Here is a 12,499-nt window from a genome sequence, read left to right on the forward strand (position 1 = left end):
TAATAGATGTCCAGGGATCTTTTGTGACCACAGAGAGTCAGGACCTTGGTTTTATGTTTCATCTGAAAGACGGTGCCATTTTTAAAGCACAGTGTCCCTTTCATTGCACTGTGGCATTGGGATCCACCTTCAGAAAACAGGTTACGCGCCCCCTGCTGGCCTCGCCAACTCAAGCTTTTCCTGATTGGTCTCCCATTCAAGTACTGGCCAGGTCTGAACGTATTTAGCTGCAGGTGGATGACCTCATTTGATGTGCATGTGTTTGGTACAGATACTCTGGTGATTTCTTTTATTCTACTAGAAATCCTTTGTTCAATAGCTAGAAGACAGAGGGACACATGCAGAATTAATTCATGAAAACCCTTCCAGGAAGGTATTATAATGCATTTCTTCGTGTGCAAATGGCACGCATTTCTCTAGAAGTGAAACATTTTTTTGCAAAGTTAAAATTTTTTCACGGGAACCACTTTGCTCATCACCACCCACCAACCATTAAACAGGACTTTCCCTGAATGGACGCTAACTTTTTCCAGTTCTCGTTTGTGTTTTCCGTTGACAACTGATGGCCAGTTTCTGAGATTGTTTGCCATGCTTTCGTTGACCATATGGTGGAACAGATTGTTTCTGTAACTCCAGTGAGATTCACTTTTAGTAGATGCATGCATGCAAGGACAAATTAGTACAGCAGACGAGATAAATGACAACCTAACGCATTACTTTAGACTAATCACGAGTACCAAGACCCGCAGGTTTTTGTTTCCCCAGACAAAATACTGACCTTTTCCAAGGCCGTGGCCTCTTTAATACAAGTTCTCCTTTCTGCAGCCATTTTGCAAATATCAGCAAAAGCAAGCTGCAAATCTTTGCAGACTGCTTCCAGATCTCTGCGAATTTGTGTGGGCACGTGCTCCCCAGTGGACTCTAACAAGCATTCGGCTGTCTTCAGATCTGCAGCTAGCGTGCCGGACAGAGCAGAAAGCTGTGACTCTAGAGACTGAAAAAAGGAAAAGGGTCCATGCTTTACCGAAAGCAAGCAAGAGAAGTGCTTCTGGTCTAAAAGAGATTGCAACTCGTATCTATCTAAGGGTGCATTCATGCAAACTGAGCAATGAACTGCAGCAGCAGTTTAAAGATGGCAATCTGAAAAGAAAGGATGCTTAAGCTTTTCCGTCTTGTCTACTGCGAAAATAACTAATACAAACAATTATCATAACTAATTAAGAATTATCATACCTCTGAACTGTCGAGTTGTTCTGTCAGAATTTCCAAAGTGTGACCTATGAGTTCTTGGCTATTGAGATCCTCTTTTAAATCTTCTAATACATCCGAATGATCCTGAAGTCTCCCAATACACTCCAGATAATGCTGTGTACAACTTAATGGCTGAAATATATTGAAGCACTCACATTAAGCACATTTAAATCAAGTAGACACCGCACTGCTCATCAAACAAACCTGGAAAAGATCCTTACTTTGCCATTCCCATTCTTCTTCCCTTTCAAAATTTCTTCTGAACTTTCAGACCCTTCTTCATGTTTTTCCCTCTCCTTCAGTTCCGCATCGGCCTTAATCAAAGGGCAGAGCCGTGTGCCACGATCAGTAGCTTCAGCCATTTGCCCGCTCTTAACACCTTCAACTGCAGGAGGTCCTTCTCTCTGCATGAAACCTACTAAGATCTCATTAAGCTGAGCATTCAGATCCGGATCTGTGCCACGAGGTGAAATGTGGAAAAGACGCTGTAACTGCTCCTGAAGGAGTTCTGCTGGAGTCACAGATTTTGGGACACGGTGTGGGCTTTCCTTAAACAATTCGCCTTTCTTCATTTCGGGTATTGTGTCAGCCATTGTACTGGCACCGCTTTGTTTTAACAAGTCAATTAGGATATCTGGACTTCTGCTATCAATGCACGTGAGAGCATCATCCCTGTCCTCATCGTCACTCGAATCGCTTGCGTCCTCCAAACCACCGCTCGACTGTATCGCATTATTTATAATTTTGATCATGCCTTCAATGACCTTTGACTCGGCTTTTTGCAAAACTTCCACCGTAGTGTCCGTAACTTTCACTTTCATCAGGTCCTGCCAATTGGATCTCAGGGTGTGGTAGAGGTCAGACATTTCCGGAGGTTCCTCCTGAGGTCTATTAGCTTGGAAGAGCTCATTGGTTTCCACATCTGCACCACCACTTAGTATTACAGCTTGTGGGGATGCATTTTGACTCTCCTCAATGCTATCATCTAATGTATCACTTTCTTGATCGTCACTTGTCTTCTCAGGTTCAAGGTTTGGGACATAAGGGTAGTTGCCACTACTTTCACCAATCCCACTTATCTGTTCCAAATTCTCATATTCGGTTTCAGTTTCAATTTCTGAATTATTGAAGGCTTTGAGATGTTCTGACTTTCCATTTTCAGAAAGCTCTAGATTGTTGTAATTGTTCCTAGCATTTATCTTCATTTCCGTTAAAGGATGGAGCACACCAGGAATGCTATCATGACACTCCACAGCCTTGGAGTATTTATCTTCCAGGCCAAACCGGTATACTTCACTAGATTTGAGAAATAAAGTGCCTGCTGGATCGCTAGTGGGCTCCTCTTCATCACTGTTGACAAATGATGACAAAACGTTGGTGGAGCTGTCCTCTTCTAAATAATGATCATCTCCATTTTTGCTAGGGTCACCAGGAAGATTTTCTATACCCATTTTATTTCTTTTAGTCAATAAAGATAGCTGTCCTTCATTACTAACTATATCTGTAGGTTCTGAATTAGAAGACCTGGTCATTTCAGACAATAACCCGAGTGATGACACTGAGTCTTGGTCAAATTTGTGGCTCTTCCTGATTGCTTGTGAAATTTTAGGGTCACAGTGTTCCTCAGTCTGTGCCCGCTTGCATGTCTGTCTGGTTTTATTAACAGAGTAAGTTATATCAAAATTTGGAAAGATTTGTTTATCGGTGATAGTTGATTTACATGGCTGATCACTGATTGTTACCGTAGTCCGTGGAAGACCACAGTCCTGGGAAAGTGTCATGTCTGATGCCGACATACCCTCAATGAATTGTTCTTCTATAGACAATTCACAGTTACCCCAATGTTCCTCTCTGGTACCGTCAAACATCTCTCCACCATCTGACCGCTCATGTGGAATGGCTCTGTCTGTGTCTCTTAACACACCTACACTACTTTCTATTGAAGCTGAGATGAGTTGGTGTTGGAAGTCATGGGAAGCCCTGACCTGTACCAATGTAGGCATCTCTACTCTATGATCTGCTTCCATGACACAGAGTAACTTTTCAGGTTCTAAACACAATTCAGCCTTTTCTTCTTCCTTAAGCCAAGATTTGCCCTGCACATCCCCTAACATTTCTTCTTCACTTTCCAGGAGAGCATACTTCATAGCAGAGACCTCCTCCAGCTGTAACTTCACTGTTGCTTCCTCTGGTGCTGCATGAACCTCAATGGCATCTGAATTCCTTTTGCTTTCTGAAACACTGATCTTCTCCACCATGCAATCATCATCTGAACTAAGCAACTTAACATTACTTTTCACGTTGTCTGTTGCGGTTAAATCTTGATGGTCATTCAGTTCATCTGAAGTATCCACAACTACATGTTTGTGTTGTGTACAGTCCCCAAGTGTTAACATTTCTCTACTTCTGTCTTTAATAACTTCCCCTTCCCTAGTCTCGGCAGATAACTCTTCAATTATCATCTGTTCACCAAAAGAACTCTTCTTGATATAAGGTTCAAGCTTGAGTTCTTCATCAGTACATTCATCTAAAGGACCAGGTTGATTTTCCAGAGATTGTACAGAATACTTATCAAATTCTAAACATTTTATGGTCATTGCTTCTGTGTGAAGAGATTGCTCTTTCAAGAAATGTTCCTGTTTGTCAGTATGTCTACCAAGTGACAGTTCTGATGTCAATTTGTCCACTTCCCCATTATGGCTTCTTGACATATCTGGTGTAATTGGGTTACATGAATGACTCTCACTTATATCATGCGGAGAGTTCATGTTTCTAAGAGAAGTCCAATCTAATTCACAACTGTTACAGATTTTATTAGGCTCACTTGCAAATAAAGCTTCCTCTTTTTCCACCACGGCCATCTGCGGAAGTGTACAACCTTCAGTGAGTATTTGGGCAATTTTGTTTTGATGCATTCTATAATCAGTTTTACTGTCACTTAGGTTGGTTTCAAAAATGTGGTTATGATCCATGACAGGTTCAGTGACAAGATCATGATGAGGATCTTCTTGAATATTAAGGTTTTGGTGATGGTTTGTAGGTGTTGTGTCCATCGGTTCATCTAATAAGAGGAAGTCATTTTGCACGTTCATGTGGGACCCAACCATGCTACTGCTCAAATGCATAAAATCTTGAGAATCAATATTTGCAACAACTTCACTATCTGGAGTAGTTTCAGATTTTACTTTATCATGCTGCTCTTGAACCTGGCCCAGAAACCCCTGAGTATCAACTGATTCCACAACTTCCTTGCCATCAAATGCATTTGCATCCATAAACTGTTTACTGCCAATATCGTTGTTAAATGTTGTTTCTAAACTTTGTCTAACTGAAATGTTTTCCACTTCCGTGTTGAAGCACTGATGAAGAAGTGTGGATATTTCTTTTCCAGGTTCTTGCGGGACAGCTGACAAAATAATTTGAAAGTTATCGTGATCAGGTAACAAAATTTTTTCTGTATAAAAAGAAGTCATTTTATCCAACTCTCGTTCATATATTAAAACTCTTTGCCCAGATTTGGGATCTACATAACTGTTAATCATCAGATAGGATATGAACCACCGTTTTGCTTCTGAAGCTGACACTGGAGCCAAATGAGGCAGCTGAGATTCCGATAAATCATGCCCATCTACGCAAGAATTACAAAACAATGTCCATTTTGCAGCATTTTCATTCATCTCTTCTGGGTTAGGTATAGAGTCCGGAAGTGCTGTTGATTTTAGGAGCAATGTGGAGGTACGTTGCAGCATTCCTTGTGCTTCTGCATTTTCAAAGTTGAGCACTTTGGATGTGTCGGGAATGTAAAGTGCTGTGATTTGGTGACGGTTTTCAGGCAACTTACAGTCGAGTTCGGTGGTAGCTTCTTTATACTCAAAATAGGAAGAAACTGTAAAGGTTTCTCCAGAATTTGGACATATCAGACCTTTAAGACTCCCTTGTCTCTCCAGGACTAAGAGAGCACTTCTTGATGACATCAAATTGCACTGCACTGCTTCATCCAAAGTAAGTCTCTTACCACCATGAGGGTCGACGATCCCACCGTTTTGTACTTGATAGCTCAATATCGCGCAAGACATGTCTTCATCGATCAAGCCCTTGTGAATGGCCTCTTCCACGTTCAGTTTGTGGCTGCTTTCAGGGTCAATAATACCCCCGGCAAACAGCTGAGCTCCTAATAATCTGACTGCAGTTTCCTGATCAATACGTCCTTCAAGTATCGCCTGAAAAATGCTGAGGTCACCACCAGACTGCAAAGAAATCCTGCCATCCTTTCGTTTCTTCACATCCAACACTCTTAATCCCAAGAGTCCATGTAATCTGCTTCTTTGTACCGTCTGAGCTAGACTAAGCTTTTCCGCTGTATTCGGATCAACAAGATGTTTTCCACTGCCTTCGGTTTCTAGTATCCGGACAAACAGGGACTCAGGAATGAGATCGTTTTGGAGTGCAGTCTGTAAACTCAACATCTCCCCGGTACGACTGACCTTTAATCCGCCACTTGCCAAATGTATATTTATTATTCTGAAAGCTAGCGCCTCAGAGATTGCTCCTTCTGTCACTGCTCTGATGACTGGAAGAGCATCTGATGAATACCGTTGGAGATTTTTGTTAGCGCAATCAATCTCCTGCAGTTGACTATATGTGCTTTGGTCAATCAGACCATTCTGAAACGCCTCCTCCAGATCTAAACCCTTCATGGATTCAGGGGAGACAAGTCCAGTGGTCACCAGCTGAGCTTCAAGTAAGAGAATTCCAGTTGTACAGTCAACGAGACCCTTCTGCATTGCAAGGGGCACCGAAAAGACAGCTCCTGTTTCAAGATCAAGGATGCCTTGGATGACCTGGTGTTCCTAGAGAGAAAGGAAAAAATAAATAAATAATGCAATTACATGCAAGGAAACGCCTGAATATTCATGGACGGCTCTTAAAAAAAAAAAAGAGTTAAGATCGTGTACTTACCAAATACAGCAAAGCATGTGAATGTTAGCAGGTCATACGCACAAGTGAAAATCTGTGTCAGTGTTTCAGCAGCAAGAAGAGACGACACAACGCAAGCAGGCATGCATCGGTGAACGGAAACCCCTACTCACTCCTTGCAGTTGACAAAACAGAGTTAGTCAGAGAACACAACAGAATCAACAAGGGTGCTGGCCTGTTTTAGTTCAGTGGAAACCTGTGAAAACGGCGTCACCATGCGCTCCTCTGACGTGACACGTTAGAACGTGGGCAAACCATTAGATGGTCATGCTAAGCATGTTTACAGCACACTTGGTCCTTTATTACATAAATGCAGTCCCTTAAATTGAAACCAAACAAGGTTAATAAAGTGGTGCTTAAAAACAGACACATTCAAATTACACACAAATTAACTCTCTCAAATGGAAATACTCTATAGACCGATTCCTAGGCAAGTACCACAGCTGTGTGAAAAAGTAAAGACACCCCATATGATGGACATATCAAGATTTAAACAGCATCTTAGGTGATGGGACTGAAAGAAAAAAACATTGAAAATTTGACTTTGCAATGATTTTTTCAACAAAAAATGAATAGATATGCTATTTCTGTCTGTGGTAAAAGCAAGCCCACCTTTGGCTCTAATAGCTGGTGTTGCCCCCTCAAGGCGGCATTTCCCACCACTGGCCAGCAGGCTCTGACATCAACTGGTTGAGAGGTTTTCCCCACTAATCCACAATGAATTCTCTCAGCTTTGTCATGTTTGAGTGGGTGTCTTGTATGCACAGCTCGTTGTAAATCCCCCCGGCCCACAGCATCTGGATGGGATTCAGATCTGTGCTTTCACTTGGTCATCCCAGAACTCTCCCAAGCTGAGGGAAAAACTTGAGAGGGCAATAGCATGTATTAACGTGAAGGGTGGCCTTACTTCTCCCACAGGCAGAAATGGCACATCTACATTGTTTTTCAATAAATTATTGCAAAGTCAAATCAGCATTGTTTTCTTTTTTCAGTTCCATCACCATTATTTTTAGATACTGTTTAAATGGCAGATAAATCATAAAGTGTTTTTAAATATCTTTAAAAAAGTAAAAAACTTTCATGGGGTGTGTTTACTTGTAAACATGAGATATGTGGTATATAAATATACACACAACCACAATAAACAAACACACACACACACACATGATACACTGCAGCAACTTGCCATCATGAAGCCATTAATACCTGCACACTTCAAAGTGCTTGAGATAAGAGACATCACGCTAAGTGACTCAGAATCTGAATTAGGGTCACAATGAATCCTGCATCTGTATTAATGGCTTCAGTTACTGTTTATGAGTTAACAATTTGACTTCTTTAAGAATAATTGACAAATGATTATTCATAGGCTTATCTAACCTCAAACGCTATGGTACTTAATAGAAGATATAAAAGTGAAACAAATAAAAAAGCTCTTCCTTGCTGTGCAGTAAAACACCATACTTACAGTTCTGTTAGTCATCTTCACATGCATCTCAGAATAATTTACTCTTCTACTTCTAGAAAGTCCTACCTGCTCGGCCGGAAGGCTCTGTGGCTGATGGAGCTGATCGAGAGGCTGCTGAGACAAATCGTTGTAGGCCTGCTGGAGGGACTTGAGCTGCTCTTTGGTTTCCTGCTTTTCTTCTTCTGTCATTCTAAAAAAGAAAATCCACAAGCCAGAATGATATGGTTCTGGAAAAACTGCGGGTAAAAGGTGAGTCAGACCAGCCATTTTATAACCAACTGATCTCATCCTGAAGATAGATAGACAGACAGACAGACAGACAGACAGACAGAAGAAGATAGATAGATAGATAGATAGATAGATAGATAGATAGATAGATAGATAGATAGATGACTACATTTTTATTTTAGACCCTTATTTGATATTTTTATTATCATTTTTGATTTTTGTCCCTCCTTCTACAGTAACAGGACAGACCCAAACAGACAATTTTCCTTTTATTAATCTCTTAATTGTCCTATGAAGCTATCTATTATACAATGTCTTTCATATGTATCTATTATATAGTGCCTTTCACATCTAACTATGAATTATGTAGTATCTTTAATATCTATATTACTATGAATTATATAGTGTCTTTCACATCTATCTATCTATCTATCTATCTATCTATCTATCTATCTATCTATCTATCTATCTATCTATTATATAGTGCCTTTCATATTTATCAATCTCTCTAAGTAGTCATGAACTGTGAAATTGCTGGATTTTAGTCAGAAATGTCAACATTTTCAAAATGAGTAGGAAAACTAACTTGTCACTGTGTTTGGTCAAAATCATCTGAGTTGCTCTTAAAGCTTCAGAAATTTGCTCCTTCTTTCTTGCCACATCTTCCATTGATACCTGCAGTAACAAAAAATAAATACATAAATAAATAAATATCTTATGATTCTATCTTTTTGAAAAAATATTAATACATGTGACATCTCTTAATCCACCTTTTGCCAAAACCCCACTGCTGTCAGGAATGGGAGTGCTGAGCTGTGATCCTGAAGTGGATAAGCACTCCTATAAGTGGACTGATGGATATGTGGTTTTACTAAATTGTTAAACATATGAAATTTCGCTGTCCATGTGAGACGAGTCATAAACTTGAGTGTAGGCATAAAGCAACAGGTTACAACATAAATACTAACAATTCATTTTGGCCTAATCAGCAGCCTACCATTGACACCCTAATGGCCCGAGTTCATTGGCATCGAAAGATTCAGGAGTAGAGGGTCCATGATAAAACATTTACTTAAATAAAAAGTGAAAAATTCAAACATCTAATCTTTGATACACAACTGTCATGTTTAGGTTTCAAATGAATTCATTTGGTATTTTTCTTGAATTTTACTTTTTTAGTCTTTCTAGCAAGTCCCGTTGTCACTTCTGATGGTGTTTGGTGGTGTTGGTGAGTTCTTGTGATTATTATTTGTTTTGTTTTATGTTGATTCTTTGAATTTTTGACCTCTATGTTCTGTTTTTGAAATTCCTCTGGATTGCCTTTGTTGTTTATCCTACTTAGTGTCAGGTTTGTTTATTCTCCAGAAAAAACAAGTTAAAAACGTAAAAGCCAAGACTCGCGGGAAATCCGAACAATTGAGTAAAAAGTCGGCTTGGGAGGTTCCTTTTGTTATCTGATCAGCAAATAAAAAGTTCCTAAATAAATTGAAAAAAACGAAAAATTTATAAGACTTATAAAGAAGCATTTTGTTATTGCTTCTTGTGAGTTTTGTTTGGTTTGAACTTCGATTCTCGTCTCTCATTAGGCCTCATCTGGAGTCCTGGGTGCAGTCTCTCATTAGGATTTCGTAACTAGCTTTATTTTTATTTGTTTTGGTTTTATTTTCTTACGTGCTTTTCCCAGTTTAGCTCAGTAAATGAATCACCAGTCTGCTTCTGGGCAAAACAGAAACAGAGCTGAGGTTTTCAATAATTATTGAACGGCAGTGTACTGTAAGCTACTTTTGAGTTACTTTCACCTTCATTTTAATTTGATAGGAAATACAATACTCATGAAATATTCATTCATTTTAAGAAGCATATTTCAAAATCCTACTCTAGAATTTTCAATTTATGCAAATGTGTAATTACAGCAGCGATTTCTCTCACTGAAAGCAATTTAAAAATAAAGGATAAAAGGATAACACTATGACATAATAAAAGGTCTGTGTCCAATGCCTCACAGCAACCTGATTGGTCGGTTTGGCTTTGGAAGAGGAAGTGCAAGTGTGAGACGCACGAGGAGAAGTAAAGACGCTGCAAGAATAACGACAGAGTGCAAGAAGCAGGTTTTCTGGGAATGCGCTCAAGAGAGGAATGGCCGGAGAAAAAACATTCACACACACATAAATACTCAGGAAAGCACACGTAGGGCAATGGATAGCAAATATTTTTAAAATATTCTATTACCGGTCTTCGACAGGTACCATGGCCAATCTGTACATAAAATGCTAAGAGTTGTGTCTGCTATGACATTACACACGAACCACTAGAAACCTTAATCTTGGTTTTAAATTAAAGCTTATGACGTGATGTGTGCTGGAAAAGCAAAAAAAAAATGTGGATGCCAGCAACCTCCATAAAGTTATCAGGGTCCACATTTTTCTTATGACAAACTGCATTGCCAAAACTGATCAAGAAGGTGACATGGCAGATATCTGCTGAGCATGAGGCAAAGTGCAGAAGACAATTATATGATAGGAAGAAGAACAACAACCTCTCCAGTGAACTACTGGGACTGGAATCTTGTTCTCGCCAGGACCAGGGGTCCATGTGTTTCCTAATATTTGTTTATTCCTCTAATATCAGATATAGTTTCTATTTAAATGTATAGCATGTTATAAAAACATTGGTATGGAATGGTGCACACAGCACTTCCATGTAAATTAAACTTTGGTGATACCACAGGAACCCAGTCAATGGAATATTTTACAATACAATGTAACTGATTGTATTGTAAAATAATATACAATCAAGTACATTAACGTAATGTAACATTTATTATTTACACAAATAAATGACGAGTAAAATGAATAGGAAACTGAACCATATGAGCAACTTTATGACAATATTTATTCAAAAGTGTCCAACGAAGTAAACAAATTGCACAGACAGACAGTTTGGCAATAGGCCAATAGGCTTTTCGGTGTGTGTTTCTGTGTATTTCCTTATCATCATCATTCAGTGTGTGCAGTGGTAGGGCACTTATAAATGTCTCTTTGTGTACGCGCCTGTGAGCCCCTTCGTGTGTGCCAACATGAAGACTTCATTAAATTATCTATCAAGAAAACAATAGACGTTCATAAACAGGAAGGCCTGCCACACCGGATTGTACTTCTAAAGTGATCACAGGACTCTTGACCAATGACTGTTAAGGAGAGATGCAGGTCTTGCTTCAGATCTACTTTTTAAAAAAATTTTAGGAATATTTTGCACACTGTGATCATATGACTAGATGACTTGATGTGTCACCTGTCAGATAAAATGAACGCTGCCCAGGTGCAGAAGACCACCTTCCTTGAAACAGCCCACATCCTTCGTAAAGTTCTGGCATTTGGACAATAAGACATAAGGAACCTGGTGAGTTCCTGGTTATTAGCACCCAGCACAAATTTATCAGCGGGATAAAAATGGGATAAAAACCCGACTTGAGGGGTTCCTTTCATTATCCGATCTGCTGATACAAACCTCCTAATTAAATAAAAAAAAAATGAAAAACTTAAAAAGAAATGTTTTGCTATTCTGTTTTCTCGTCAGTTTTGTTTGGTTTGAGCTCTTTGCCTGTTTTTTCAAATTCAATTCTCGTCTCTTTTTAGAAAGGCCTTCCAACATGGGACTGTGCTTATGAATTGAACACAGGACTCTTGACCAACGGTTGTTAGGGGGAGGCGGGTCTTGGTCCAGAGATCTTTGTTTAACAATATTGTAGCAAAATTTTGCATGCTGTGAGCTTACAACTGGATGACTTGACGTGTGACCTCCCAGGTAAACTTGAGAGCTGCCCAGGTGGAGAAGATCACAATCCGTGATCCACACACTTTGTAAAATCAGACAAAAAAACGGCAATAATAAAAAAAATTGGCTCCATGAGGCAGAGGCCCAGCCATGTTGATCAAAAATCGTTACAAATATATTCATTCTTGAAAATGTCATAAGAACGTTTTTACAATTGGGTTTGTCCTAAGAAATGTGTGTTTTGTAGCAACTACGGCTATGCACCCCAAAGCTGATGCTCAACTGATAGTCTCCGACCTGCTGTATGTCCCGGCCTAAATCATTTAAGTTGCCAAGGCTTCAATCATAAAAAATAAATGTCTGAGACCAATTTAAATGAGTGCCGACTGCCCTGAGTAAAGGTGCCACATGGGAAAGGCGCTACATAAATAAAATGTATTATTATTATTATTACTATTATTAATATCCACACACTTTACCTCTAACCCTAATAATAAGCATGGCGTCTCAGAAGATAATCTTGTTTCAGACAAGTCAATTGATCTCTCAACATTTGACATTTTATTTATCTAAAATAACATTCCAAACAATCAAGTTGAACTTATACAATGAAGAAAATAATATTTGGCATTTTGAACTAGTGAACTCATTTTCATAATTCTAAGAAACAAAACTCCAGTAAATGGGTAGTTCCATTTATTTATTTTTTTGTGATTTTATTTACTAAAGTGTACAATTATAATGAATCGGGCTAATCTGAGTTTTGGTCACAGCTTTCTGTGCACGTGTTGAAAGTCGGTG

The 12,499-nt window shown here is 39.3% G+C and overlaps 1 protein-coding gene across 13 annotated transcripts in view; it reads right to left on the reverse strand.

Moving 5' to 3' along the window:
* Nucleotides 1-12,499, reverse strand: part of dst (dystonin) — a 413,393-nt gene that overhangs the window by 168,630 nt on the left and 232,264 nt on the right. For 11 of the 13 annotated variants that reach the window (XM_039739122.1, XM_039739120.1, XM_039739118.1 and 8 more), the window contains 5 exons: nucleotides 8,511-8,599; nucleotides 7,763-7,886; nucleotides 1,473-6,101; nucleotides 1,234-1,383; nucleotides 779-994 (listed from right to left, as the gene is read on the reverse strand). In XM_039739122.1, the coding sequence (XP_039595056.1) occupies nucleotides 779-994; nucleotides 1,234-1,383; nucleotides 1,473-6,101; nucleotides 7,763-7,886; nucleotides 8,511-8,599 (5,208 nt within the window). The remainder of the gene's footprint in view (nucleotides 1-778; nucleotides 995-1,233; nucleotides 1,384-1,472; nucleotides 6,102-7,762; nucleotides 7,887-8,510; nucleotides 8,600-12,499) is intronic. The other 2 variants (XM_039739121.1, XM_039739129.1) reach the window with 2 other exon arrangements.

The sequence above is a fragment of the Polypterus senegalus genome, chromosome 16 (genome assembly GCF_016835505.1).
Source record: "Polypterus senegalus isolate Bchr_013 chromosome 16, ASM1683550v1, whole genome shotgun sequence".
Taxonomy (NCBI): domain Eukaryota; kingdom Metazoa; phylum Chordata; class Cladistia; order Polypteriformes; family Polypteridae; genus Polypterus; species Polypterus senegalus.